The sequence below is a fragment of the Garra rufa genome, chromosome 7 (genome assembly GCF_049309525.1).
Source record: "Garra rufa chromosome 7, GarRuf1.0, whole genome shotgun sequence".
NCBI classification, from domain to species: Eukaryota; Metazoa; Chordata; class Actinopteri; order Cypriniformes; family Cyprinidae; genus Garra; species Garra rufa.
Genome location: NC_133367.1, coordinates 44,455,927 through 44,470,958, shown reverse-complemented (window position 1 = coordinate 44,470,958; position 15,032 = coordinate 44,455,927). Strand labels below are relative to the sequence as shown.

General features: G+C 36.0%; 1 protein-coding gene across 1 annotated transcript in view; it reads left to right on the top strand.

Annotated features, from left to right (window-relative positions):
- The first annotated feature begins 7,182 nt into the window (after positions 1–7,182).
- Positions 7,183–15,032, top strand: part of atp11b (ATPase phospholipid transporting 11B) — a 100,371-nt gene continuing 92,521 nt past the window's right edge. Inside the window, exon 1 of the mRNA XM_073844780.1 lies at positions 7,183–7,422. Coding sequence (XP_073700881.1) covers positions 7,396–7,422 — 27 coding nt within the window. The 5' untranslated portion in view covers positions 7,183–7,395. The remainder of the gene's footprint in view (positions 7,423–15,032) is intronic.

Sequence of the window (15,032 nt, the reverse complement as noted above, 5' to 3'; positions counted from 1 at the left end):
ACAGAGATGGAGCTAAAATAGAGCCTTGAGGAAGGCCACAGGTCAGCGGTGCAGGGGAAGAAGTAAAATTACCCAACTTTACCAAAAACTTTCTGTCAGACAAATAAGACTGAAACCATTTCAGAACATTAGCTTTTAGACCCACCCAAGACTCTAATCTAGATAATAGTATGGAGTGGTCAACAGTATCGAAGGCAGCCGATAGATCCAGGAGAAGAAGAATCACAGAATCTCCGGAGTCAGTGGAGACATAAATATCTGAAAGAGAGTACATGGGTGGGATATGGTCAAGCTTTCGATATCCGAGCAGTGATTCATCTTTGTTGGTGTCCTAGTTTTGGTATCAAAATATGTAATTTCCATACCAAAACTACATATTTTACAGTCACTGTTATGCAGATTGATCATAAACACAGTTAAAAAGCTTCCTACTGTCACAAAACTAAAATCTACCACAGTTTAATCACAGGTAGAATGCAAAATGTTTCAATACAAGCATATCAGTCAAATGAAATGCATGCAATATTTCAAACTTTTAACCCACGGGAGAAAATCAACCCCCGCAACAGTTTAAAATCAGCCCAAGTCCGTGGAAAAAATGCGGATTTGTCAACCCTGCATCCAAAGCGATTTGAATTCTCCGCATATTGATAGCGACTCCGAATAGGGGTTATGCCCAACAGGCTTCCGTTTTCTGCTAAACAGGTCTCGTTGCTTCCGGTTCACGCGTTTTGCATATCCCTCTTTAAATATGAACATGATTTACTCAAGATTCATTCAAAGTAGACACTAAAAATGATCATAACCAATGTCCATCACATATGTGGATTGATATATAAAAGTTTTAAATTTTTATTCTTTTCACTAACATTTATATATAAATATCGAATGAAACGTCCACAATAAACAGCTGGCTTGTTTAACTGATTACCTCAAAAGTCCGTCGATATCGCCATTATTTATTACGGCTATTAACACGTTCTCCGACAAGCGGAAGCAATGAGACCTGTTTTCCGGGGTTGGTCATGTGACGTTCGGCATAAAGCCTATTATATTCAATACTGTAATGTTTGCGGGAGCGGGATTTACAAAAAAACAGTCCCGCACAAGGCTTTAATGCAAAAACGCACACAATTAATGGCGACTGTAGAAAGCAAACGCAGAATCCCGGACATTTTGGGCAGTTTTGGTATCAAAATATGAAATTTCCATACCAAAACTACATATTTTACAGTCACTGTTATGCAGATTGATCATAAACACAGTTAAAAAGCTTCCTACTGTCACAAAACTAAAATCTACCACAGTTTAATCACAGGTAGAATGCAAAATGTTTTAATACAAGCATATCAGTCAAATGAAACGCATGCAATATTTCAAACTTTTAACCCACGGGAGAAAATCAACCCCCGCAACAGTTTAAAATCAGCCCAAGTCCGTGGAAAAAAATGCGGATTTGTCAACCCTGCATCCAAAGCGATTTGAATTCTCCGCATATTGATAGCGACTCCGAATTATATTCAATACTGTAATGTTTGCGGGAGCGGGATTTACAAAAAAAAAAAACAGTCCCGCACAAGGCTTTAATGCAAAAACGCACACAATTAATGGCGACTGTAGAAAGCAAACGCAGAATCCCGGACATTTTGGGCAGTTTTGGTATCAAAATATGAAATTTCCATACCAAAACTACAGATTTTACAGTCACCGTACACACAGCTAAAAAGCTTCCTACCGTCACAAAACTAATATCTACCACAGTTTTATCACAGGTAGAATGCAAAATGTTTCAATACAAAGCAGTCAAATGGAATGCAATATTTCAAACCTTTTTAAGAAAGTTTTTTAAATCCCGAATTACACTTACAAACAAGGGACGAACATTATTTCATCCATTAGCATCACATTTCCCCCAAAAAACGTTACTTACAGGAATTATTAGACGTTACATCAACCCAGAACAATATCTCTCCTTTAAAAATGAACAACTTCCCAGAACAAACGCTCCGTGTATTTCTCTTTTCATCCTAAATGTGGCGCTATTGTGTTACAAAAGGCACTTGAACGGAAGCGGCCTTCAGTGAATTGAGTGATAAACATACCGAGTTACACATTAATAAAGGAAAAGCCACATGTAGAGAGGCAGTCATTTATATTTGAATGAGAAGTCTATTCACAGAAACACAATTGATGGCAGTTTATCTATCTATTTATATATCTATCTGTGTTTACCTGTTCACGAGCTACTGATGTGCAAAACTGAACACAATGATTGTTTTGACTTCTCCCAAATATCAGGCAGTGATATGACAGCAGATACTCTGACAGCTGTGATGCTCTTAAACTAATCCAGAGACTCTCCGTGGATGACAACGTGACAGATTAATACTGTATACAGGCTTCAATGCAGAGTCAACCACTGGTGTGTTTATAATCTCTGCATCTGTTCCCTATAATGCCACTGAGCCATTATATCCTTACAATCATTCTGTCAAAATAGATATACGTATATATAAGGCTATTTATTAAGATATCTATTGCTTTTAGGTCCTAGGTGTTTTACTATTTTAATAATCAAACATTATCCATTGACATTACTTTTATTATGGTTTAGTAGATACTATATTTAAGAGTACTGCTTTTATCTGCTTTATTTCAGTGATAAGGATGTGATATAGTTAACTAATAATAGCAGTTTATTGCTTTACGGTAATTGCATTTTATTTACGTTATTTTAAGGCTACAAATAAACCTTCAATGGGATATTCCAATGGTTCACCAAAAAATGAAAATCATGTCAATATTTACTCACCAAAAAGAACAAATCGAATTCATTCAATTCCAATTTGGAATTTAGAATTCTTCCGAAATAGTTTTGAATGCAGAGCGATTAAATTGCACTTATATGTTTATTGATATGTTTATTTATTTATTTATTTGTGACCCTGCAACCTTATTTATTTGTGACCAGTAGAAGCCAAAAAAAAAAAAAAAAAAAACATTGTATGGGTCAAAATGATCAAATTTTCTTTTATGTCCAAAATTATTAGGATATTAAGTAAAGATCATGTTGCATTAAGATGTTTTGTTAATTTCCTATCGTAAATATATCCAAACTTAATTTTTGATTAGTAATATGCATTGCTAAGAACTTTATTTGGACAACTTTAAACACGATTTTCTCAATATTTAGATTTTTTTTTCCACCCTCAGATTCCAGATTTAATAAAAATAAATCAATCAATCAATCCCACAAAAATATTAATTGTATTTAAATTCTCATAAATGATTTCATTAGCACTCAATCTTGTGCATTCAGCCAATGGCCAACTTTGCTGCCTCAATATGCTTTCTTAGATTTGATGGTAATATTTTGAAGCCAGATGAAAGCCATAACTTCAGTAAAAATGTGTTCTTCATGCATGAAAACAATGATTATTGTTCTCACAATGAGCTTCATTTTACCATATTTAATGCATATAAGATCAAATAAAAATGTAATGTATTTTTCAAGATTGTAAGGAATACAAATGACAGTTTATTCCTCAGAAATGAAATCAAATAAAAGTACAAGTTGTCGGTTTAAATTCGAGTAAATAATAATACTTGAATAAAGTATGAATCCCACAAAACAATTACTCAAGTGTTTTACACACCTGTCTATATGCTATATTTTTTCGCCTTTGAATTCTACATGAATGCATTTAAGAAAACAGGCATGCTTATTAATAGTATTATGACGCTTTAATTTGTGCTTTATCATTTTGCGTTCCACTCAAAATCAAATAGGAGTGGAATGACCTAGGGGTGACTAAATAGCTGCGTTTCCATTACCCTTTAAATTGCGCAAATGGAAATGCCATCATTGCGCAATTATTCGTCATTTATAAAATAGAGCCAAAGTTTTGTGCAAATCCATTACCCTTTAAATTGCGCAAATTGAAATTGCGAATTGAAAACACACCTAACGGAAATGCGTCAATTGCGCAAAAACTCCCATGTATCGCAAAAAACTTTTTATGCTCACATGAGGTGGTTTCAGGCAATTTGAAAAAGGAATAGTAGCTGTGTTTCCATAAGAGATTTGCACAAAACTTTGGTGCTATTTTATAAATGTCGATTAGAAAGTATTGCAAAATTATGGCATTTCCATTAATTGTACGCATTTCCGATGTTATACGACTAAAGCCTATTTTTTTTCCTCTCGCGATACGTCATGGCAACGGATTTTTGTGGGATTTTGGCTATATTTAATCTAATGTGACCTGTAAATGCGAAAAAAAAAAAAAATTTCGCACATTGAAATTGCAAATTGAAAATAGGCCTAATGGAAACGCGTCAATTGCGCAAAAACTCCCATATATCGCAAAAAAAGTTTTTACGCTGACATGAGGTGGTTTTTCAGGCAATTCAAAAAAGGAATGTTTCGCAAAACAACAATGGAAACTTTTTTTTTTTCACATTTACAGGTCACATTCGATAAATTATATAGCCAAAATCCCACAAAAACTGTTGCCATGATTTATCGTGAAATTAAAAAAATTATATTTCAGTCGTATAAATTGACATTTATAAAATAGCGTGTAGACGTATTTTTTAATTAGCAATTTCAATTTGTGCAATTTAAGGGGTAATGGAAATGCAGCTACTAGCTGCATTTCCATTACAGATTTGCACAAAACTCTTGCGATATTTTTTTAAATTTTTATTAAAAAGTATTGCAAAATGACGGCGTTTCCATTACCGATGTTATGCGAGTATAATGCTATAAATCATATATATCTCTCTATAAATCATAGCAGCGGATTTTTGTGGGATTTTGGCTGTATTTAATCGAATGTGACTTAAATGCAATAAAAAAAAAAAACGTTTCCATTGCTGTTTTGCGAAATATTCCTTTTTCGAATTGCCTGAAAATGTGAGCGTAAAAACTTTTTTGCGATATATGGGTTTTTTTTGCGCAGTTGACGCGTTTCCATTAGACCTATTTTCAATTTGCTAATTCAATTTGCACAATTTAAGGGGTAATGGAAATGCAGCTATTTATAAAATAGCGGCAAAGTTTTGCCAAATCTGTAGTCGCATTTCCATTACAGATTTGAAAAAACTTTGGCGATATTTTATAAATGTCAATTAAAAAGTATTGCAAAATAACGGCGTTTCCATCATCATTCCATTGGCGTTAAATGTGAAAAAAAAAAGTTTTCATCGCTGTTTTACGAAATATTCCTTCCAAATTGCCTGAAAAACCACAGAATATCGTAAAAACTTTTTTGGCGATAAACGGGAGTTTTTTCGCAATAAACACGATTCCATTAGGCGTATTTGCAATTTGCAATTTCAATTGGTGCAATTTAAGGGTCTACAGTAGCTGCATTTCCATTACAGATTTGCGCAAAATTTTGGCCATAATTTATAAATGTTGATTAAAAATTATTGCAAAATGACAGTGTTTTTGCGCAATTGACGCGTTTCCATTAGCCGTATTTTCAATTTGCGCAATTTAAAGGGTAATGGAAACAAAGCTAATGGAAACATTTACAGGTCACATGGCATTAAATATAGCCAAAATCCAAGAAAAATACATTGCCATGACTTATCGTGAGAGGAAAAAATTACGTTTCAGTCACATAACATCAAAACGGCATCAATCCGCAATACTTTTTAATCGACATTTATAAAATAGTGCCAAAGTTTTGTGCAAATCTGTAATGGAAATGCGCCAAGTATCTGCGTTTCCATTACCCTTCAAATTGCGCAAATTGAAATCGTGAATTGAAAATACGCCTAATGGAAACCTGTCAATTCCGCAAAAACTCCCATATATCAGAAAAAAAGTTTTTACGCTCACATAAGGTGGTTTTTCAGGCAATTCGAAAAAATAAATATTTCACAAAACAGCAATAGCTGCGTTTCCATTACAGATCTGCGCAAAACATAGCTATTTTATAAATGTTGATTAAAAAGTATTGTGGAATGATGGTGTTTCCATTAACTGATGTTATGCAACTGAAACGTAATTTTTTCCTCTCCCAATAAGTCATGGCAATGGATTTTTGTGGGATTTTGGCTATATTTAATCGAATGTAGGTGCGTTTCCATTACAGATTTGCGTAAATCTTTGGTGATATTTTATAAGTGTCTACTAAAAAGTATTGCGAAATGACGGTGTTTCCATTAACCGATGTTATGCGACTGAAACGTAATTTTTTCCTCTCGCGATAAGTCATGGCAATGGATTTTTGTGGGATTTTGGCTATATTTAATCGAATGTGACCTGTAAATGAAAAAAAAAAAAAAAATTCTATTGCTGTTTTGTGAAATATTTCTTTTTTCGAATTGCTTGAAAAACCACCTCATGTGAGCGTAAACACTTTTTTGCGATTTATGAGAGTTTTTGCGCAATTGAGGCCTTTCCATTAGGCGTATTTTTAATTCGCATTTTCAATTTGCGCAATTTAAGTGGTAATGGAACTACTAGCTGCATTTCCATTACGGATTTGCGCAAAACTTTGGCCATATTTTATAAACGTTGATTAAAAAGTATTGCGAAATTACGGTGTTTCCATTAACCGATGTTATGCGACTAAAAAATTGAAAATATGCCTAATGGAAACATGTCAATTGCGCAAAATCTCTCACATATCGCAAAAAAGTTTTCACGCTCGCATGAGGTGGTTTTTCAGGCAAAAAGGAGTATTTTGCAAAAAAGCAATGGAAACGTATTTTTCACATTTAAATATTTGACAAAAAATAAGTTTTAGTTGCGTAACATCGGTTAATGGAAACACTGTCATTTCGCAATACTGTTTAATAGCCATTTATAAAATATCGCCAAAGATTTGCGCAAATCTGATATGGAAACGCGCCTAGTGATGACATAATCTTCATTTCATTGCTTTTCAATGCTTAACTCTTCCCTTAAAATTAAGATGAGGTGATATGTATCAGGAATAACAGTGTCTGTATTTCAGTCCATGAAAAAAAATGTGATTATTTCCAAGCTAACGCCGAAACACAACATACTCACGCCAGCACTTAAATATTTTACGAGCAGACCGAGGAATTCCTGCAGCACGTGTGAAACAACTTTCGAGCCGTTGAAGAGCTCGGCCCGGGGGGAGGTGACGTCACTTCCGGGATGTTGTCAGTCAGAATTCATCTCAGTCAAGCGCAGTCGGTGTGAGAGTGTGTGTGTGTGTGTTTGTATCCGCGTTTCCACTTCGCCGCATTGGGTTCGAGTATCAGGATGGGTCGGGGTCTTGGCGCTCTCGGCGTTCGCTCGTTCTCACTGTAATGCGGAGAGCAGGACGCGCCTCGGGAAGCGGTTTTATTGATGCTGCGGGGATTTGTGTCGGCGGAGCGGGCTAGCTCACTGCGCTAGCTCGAGACAGGATGATTCGCTGGATCCGACAGCAGCTGGTAACGAGCCATTTAAACTGTTTTCTGTTTTGGTGCTGCGGTGTTTCTAAGTTTCGGTTTTGAGTTAGCTTGAGGCTAGCGTGTAACGTCTTGCTAGTTAAATAATTTCCCTGCCAATTTAAATTTAGTTTAATAAAGGCACAAGGCAACCTTTTGCGTAATTTAAAGAGTGTATGTATTGTAATATGTCTGTTTAATTTGTTTTGCAGCAGGTGGTCAAAAACGACGTTATTCGAAGCGCTAATAGAGAGTTAATTTAACGGTTTTGTGTTTAAATCGTTTTGGAGGGAAGTGTTTGCAGCGAGGCTCACCTGCAGATCCTCGTGATTGCGGCTTGTTTTTGTTTGTGTGTTTGTTTGTTTATTTGTTTCCTCCTTTCTGACAGTAGTTTGTTTTTGTAGTACTTTAATAATATTTTTTTCTGCGCTTCAATAATATTGCTAAAAGTTTGACTTGTTGACTTCACCTGCTTTGATTAAACAAACATAAAGCAAAAAACTGCTTTAAATAGCTAGATTGACTCCCATGTAGTGAATTCCTCTGTTGTTCATCTGTCATATGATATATTAGTAATCTGTAGCTGTCATATGCGACCCAGAACCACAAAACTAGTCATAAATTTAGATTTGTACATAATCTGAAAACAAAGTTTTCCATTGATGTATGGTTTGTTATGATAGGCTGAGTTACAACTATTTGAAAATCTAGAATATGAGGGTGCAAAAAAATCTAAATATTGAGAAAAAGGCCTTTAAAGTTGTTTAAATGTATTCTTAGCAATGCATTTTACGAATCAAAAATTAAGTTCTGATATATTTACATTGGGAAATTTACAAAATATCTTCATGGAACCTGATTTTTTACTTGATATCCTAACTATTTTTGGCAAAAATATGTAGCTATTGCTGCACATATACCCATGCTACTTAAGACTGGTTTTGTGGTCCAGGGTCACATTGTAATTAAAATATCGCCTCCGTAGATGGTTCAAAGTGTATTTTCTGTCTTAACATTTCTTTAGAGTAAATTATGAGTAAAAATACCTAACAAAGTGGGTGTTTTAGCCACTTTGGATGTAAAATAAAAGTGTTATTATTCAGTATAGTTATGGTTTGGGAAGATATATCTTTAGAAAAGCCCAATGTAGAAGTATACAATGCAACAATGTTGCAAGAATGCTTTACATTCGCATTGTGTGATGGTTTTAAGATATTTAGATGGATAACAAATCTATTTTTTAAACTTTTCACTTAATTATAGACTAATTTGCATCTACACCCCAGTTTTTGAGCCATTTTTGTTCATTTTTAAATTGAGTTTTAAGATGTGAATGAACTGTTTCTTCAGTAGTGTTCAGTTGGCCATATTGGCGGCACTTAATGTAAACAATGCCACTGATCCGAACTAACTCTCATATTAAGTTAATTATTGCTGCTGGAAATTTTCATTTATTGTCACATACTAATCCACCAAACCAGGAAAAACGTTTGAAGAACTATAGATGGCCAAAAGTTATAACAAATAAGAGTGGAAAAAACTGTGGTTGGCCAAACTTAACCAGGATTTCCAGAGCAAGAATCTTGACAACATTTGTGTTTGTTCTTATCATTTCCTGTCAGGTAGGGGAAATATTAGGCTAATATCTTTATTTAACCCTCTATAGTTTTATGCAAACCTTCTATAGAAGATCATTGTTTGAATATGGTATAATGTAGCCTACTTTTTTCGCCTTGCTTATTTTGTTGGTTTCGATCTACTGCTATCTGGCTTACAGTAATTTACAGACAATATTAGAAGACTAGATAAGAGTTGGGTATAAAAGCAAACGACTAATATATCTTATCATGTCAGTCTGAAGGTTGTGGCTTAATGTCACAGGAAGTGTTTAGAAGTGCTCTCATTTCAGACACTGCTGCCCTTTGACTGTAAACAGTGGAGATGGAAACCACATTTCTGTTTTTCACATATGTTTCAGGTGGCTTTTTCCCATCTGTGTACTGAGCAATTGGTGTTTTGCAACAGTTTTCTTGTGGCAGTGTTGCACTTGAATAGTTTTCAGAACTTCCCTCATTTGGTAGTTTTGTAATTGTTCCTGTCAGTTTTTTTCAGTTGTTCATATTATACTTCAGGTGTTGTGATCAGTTTTTCACTACCACTTCCTCTGTCATTTACACACATTGTTGCACATCCTAAAATCATCAATGGAGTTGCCAAGGCAAGCCCATTTATCCTAGTAGTAGTAGTAGTAGTAGTTTTTTTTTTTTTTTATTGCAACAATCAAAACAACCAAATAGATTTTAAGGAATAGCTCAGCCAAAAATTAAAATTTGCTTACCCTCAGGCCATCCAAGATTGTTTCTTCATCAGATTTGAAGAAGTATAGCATTTCATCACTTGCTCACCAATGGATCCTCAGAATTGAATGGGTGCCGTCAGAATGAGAGTCTAAACAGCTGAAAAAAACATCACAATAACCCACTCAAGTCCATCAGTTAACATCTTGAGAAGACAAAAACTGCATGTTTGTAAGAAACAAATCCATCATTAACATGTTTTCAAATCTTCAAATCATTGCTTCTGTCTAAAATACGAGGCCGTAATCCATAATAACGCTTTATCTTCTGTTGTCTCTCGCATCAAAGTCCTCCCATGCATTTGTTTAGAGCTGTTTTGGCTTGTAAACTTTGCTTGATCTGTGCAGATTTCTCATCTTATTCAGACAAGATGACTTTTTTGCTGGAAGTAGCATTATTAAGGACTCGTATTTTAGCCAGAAGCAACAGGTTGAAGTTTAAAAACGTCTTAAAGATGGATTTTTTTCTTACAAACACACAGTTTTTGGTTTCACAAGATGTTTACTGATGGACTGGAGTGATATGGATTACTTGTGGATTATTGCAATGTTTTTATCAGCTGTTTGGACTCTCATTCTGACGGCACCCATTCACTACAGAGGATCCATTGATGAGCGCAGTGATGCTATACTACATTTCTACAAATCTGATGAAGAAACAAACTCATCTACATCTTGGAAGAGGATGATCTGAGGGTGAGTACATTTTAGCAAATATTCATTAGGGCCTAAGCCCAAAGGGCCGAAGGATTCTTCTTTCTTAGTTATTATTATTTTTGTTCAAGGTTTTTGGGGGGTTTGTAGCCCTTAACATGCTCAAAAACTCTTGAAAATTGGCATGCACCTTGAAATCTGCGGCCATTAGGGCCGGGCAGAGACTTGTACATAAGCGTGGCAAGGGGACTCTACAGTGCCCCCTAGAATTTGGAGTAGGCATGTGCACGAGTACTCGATTAATCGATTACTCGAACCCATCAGCGACGATCAAGCATGAAAATGATGATCAATTGCATTTTTTAAAACTTAACTACTTTCATTCTTTCTGATTGGTTATGCTGGTATTTGGGCAGTAGTCTGATATTTGATTGGTTACGGCTGTGAGAAGTTACGGTCTAGAGACAAACCGGAGCACAGAGCGAAAATGTCTTCTAAAGCGCACAGGGCTTCGGTTGCTGTTGTTTTAAAGTAACGGGAGAAGCACCCCTTGCTTAAACTCCACCCCCGATTAATCGAGTACTCGTTTCTCAAATCTGTGGATTACTCGAAATGAAATACGAGCAGAAATGCCCATCCCTAATTTGGAGGGCCATATATCACACATACTTGCACTTACACATATGAAACTTCGTACACATATTGAACTCATCGAGCAGAACAACTTTTGCAATGCATGTCATTAGTTCATCCCGACAGGAAGTTGGTTATTCAGAGTTTTGTGTAAAACACATGCTCTGGAATTTGATATACTTGTCCTAGGATTTTTACCCGATTGCTTTCAAACTTGGTCAACATGATCTAGAGACACCATTTTCCTGATGCTACTGGGATAGCGATTGCGCTGGTGGCTTGGGCCCGTCATCGCTGCTTACAGCTATATTATTTTAATTGTTTTTTTGTTTTGTTTTTTGTGCCCTGACACTTTTGTATGACTACAGGGATCAGCATGTGTGCTTTATGTGTTGTTTGCAGATTTACATTTATGAATCTCCATTTCAGGCATCATGTTACAAATCTGTGTTTTTGCTTGTCTCTGCATTGAATTATTCCGATGTGTTTTGGGAAAATGATGAACAGAAATAAAATTATGCAGGTGGATGATCTTGAGCTGTGTTTACAGGTTAAGTGGGACTAGAGTCATATCTAGAGACCAGGATGGCATATATGTTTGAGGTGGGCCTACAAACCGCCCACAACATCCTAGCACTGCTGTTGTGACCTTTGAGCAAGCAACCACTCTTTTCTTCAAAACTGGAAAATAATCTAGCAGTTGTTGTGTTGCATTGAGTGGGTGCGTTCATATAGAACTCAACTTGAGTTGAAGAGTGCATTAAAGACATTTCCCTTAATGCGATGATCTCTCTCAATGTTTCATTCCTTCCTCCTTACACCCTAATTTACACAAGGCTACTTATGTTTCTTCATGTTTCAGTGAGTCATGGGAAGTGTCTTGTTATGGCAGGGCTTAGAGTCAGGGCAGAGCACTAAAGCCTAATGTGATCTGCAGTCTGTTTGCTTTTCGGTTGCCAACGTCATCATACACAAGCTCATCTGCTGCCATACCAGCTGATTCCAGCTCACACTCACGTAACTCAGAATCAGTCGATGCATATATATTTAATGCATGGTGTATTCATTCTTAATGTGATATTTATTCCAGTAGATGTGGCCATTCAGTTAATATTTTACTTTATGAATAGCTGCTTATGTTCTGTGCGTTGAGTGCTGGTGGCCACATGAGTCATTGGTGAAATGCACTTCTCGGAGAGAAGTCAGAGTGCTTTTCTGGTGTAAGCAAAGTAGGTATGTAAATGTAAACAGGCGGGACATCTGGACTATGCCATAATATTGGGTCTGTGCATTGCATCTTGAAGTGTGGCGGCAGCCTAACAGAGTGCAATAGTAGGGGTCCTAAAGCAAAAATCCAATTTTCTCCAAGTGGAGGTGTTGAATTTAATTGAAATTTTCTTTGATTTTTGGACATATAAGAGGTCATTGTAGTATAAAAACATCCTGGAAGTTTCACAACTCAAAAGTTGTCTTGTTAAGGCCAAAGTATACTTTGGTTTTTAGTAGGGGTGGGAATGTTTCTGTACTTCACGATTAGATTCAAATCGATTCTTGAGGTCCCGATTTTTAATCGCGATTCACTATTTTTCATTATATTTTTGTGCACACTGGATGTGAATGCAAAAACACACCGGTCTATAGTATGGGTAGTCCTGACTCTTAACAATAATAACTATTAACTACCTAACAAATCAAAAATAAATTGTACTTCACACTAGCGATGAGTCTTAATCCAATAATACCGTTTCGTTCAATAAAACTATATGATTACTTGCTTTTGATACTCTAATTGAACTGATTGTTGTTATCTCATTGCTGTTATACAGTAGTCAACATTTGAAGTGGAATAAAACCTTTCATCAAAGTCGTCCTAAAAGCAAAACAATATCAGTTCTTGTCTTAGGACAACTTCTTTGATCCACTTCAGATATTGACTACATGTATTTTAAGTCATTTTTAAGGCTATTGTTCGCTTAGGTCTATTTTTGTAACAGAAAAAGATAATTATAATTATCCGATTAATCGCGTATAACTCTTTATAGTTGTTGTGGTTTTTATTAAGAATAACAATGAATCCATAGCGTTTGTTTTAGTCTTTAGATCACAAATTCAAAATGAAAGTGAAAGTGAAAGCATCCTAAAGCCCCACTAATAATGAAAATCTGTGTACAAAAACGAAGTACACTTTAGGCGTTACTCTAAGAACGGCTTGTATTGAAGTCACAGTGTGACGAAAGTCCGCCTCTGCAGATTCAGATCAGTGCCTGTTTCTATTTGCACTTGTAGTAGGTAAATAACAAGAGAGTCAAACACAGGTTTACCCGGCAACCAAAAGGATAAAGAGATGGCTCTGAGGATAAGACACTCTGCAGTGCCAAGTTGTGGAAAAACTTGTCTTTATGTTGCCTTCCTTCTAATTAGGAATGGATAAAGTTTAATTTGAACAAAGTTGTTTTAGAAAGAACCTGGTCGTTTTACTGCAGATTCGTTTTCAAACAAGGCACAGTTTGATCCAGGATTTTGAGGAGAAATTGAAACTGACAATTTCACAAAGCTGTGTCAGTTACATTGGATCTGATATAAATGTCACAACTCCCAAGTAACGCTATATCTTGTCTTTTTTGCCTTGTCTGTTATAGATAGTTTGCGATGTATCCATTTTAAGCCTAGTTTACAGCAGTGTCCATCTGTGAAGATGTAGGCAGTCAAACAGACATGTAAAATTTGACATCGATGGGCACATCGCTGTCCTCTTCAAACAGTTTGTCAGTCATAGCAGTGGGCGTTTACTTCTGAGTAAACCCAACGGAGCACTTAGACAGGAAAGGTCATAACAAGACACAAAAGAGCATATCATTTCTAAATTATGATGTTTTTAATGTTAAAATCTTGTAAGTGGACCTCTGAGAACAGTATAGCATAAAAAAAAAGCCAGTTCATGACCCCTTTAATAATAACTTATAAACCAGACAGACCTACTGTCTGCAGGGTTGATAATTGATGTTACAGGCTTTTGTTAAAGCCACTAGACAGCATTATTTCAACTTTTTTTTGGTAATAATTTAAAAAACAAGGAACTGCATACATCACCAACAAATATAGCTGAAAGCAGCGATGACGGGCCCAAGGGAAAAAAAGTTTTCATGCATGTTACGGGCCTCAAAACCCTTAACAAAAAAAAATATAATCATAATAATTATCCTTAGGGGATCAATAGTGTCTTCGCCCTTTTGGGCTTGGGCCCTAATCAGAAAATCGAAAGCCAAAAGAGCTCTTTCACCGGCGCCCACTACCATGAATCACTGCGAATGACGTTATGGAGTCAGTCGCTATGCTTTCAGACTACTTTTTGTATATGCTTATTTTGCAATGAATGTAAAATGTATTGTTTCAATTAGGGTTGTTCCGATTCCGATACTAGTATCGGAAATGCCGCCGATACCACAAAAAAATCTAGCATCGGAATCGGCGAGTACTTGAACCCACGTACCGATCCGATACCATTTTCTTAAGATATAAGTTATTCCCGCTAGCAAATCGGAAGCCAGTTCTTCTTCGCGGCTCAGAATGCAAACAGTGTTGCCACTACAAGCAACCACTGTTTAGAGCAGCGAAGAAGAAATACAAATGTGCTAGCAGTTTGTCCGCTGTTTGGCAGTATCTCAGACTGGACCAACCAGCCAGTTAAACTGCGGTATGTCTCATATGTAGGGCTTTATGATTTCCGCGATGTGGAAAACACGGACGGAATCGCGGAATCCAGTCAAAATGGAATTTACAGTTTAACGCGGAACGTCACGGAATTTGTCAAAGTTTGATGCGTTAATCAAAGGTAGTTCATTACACTTAAATCAAATCGTGATATGAACTAATATTAAGCCGAAAACCGACTGTTTAAATATGAAATAATGCGTGGTTCTGTGTTAATGAATTGTACAGGCGCGTGGTTTGTTTACTCCTTGTACTGAAG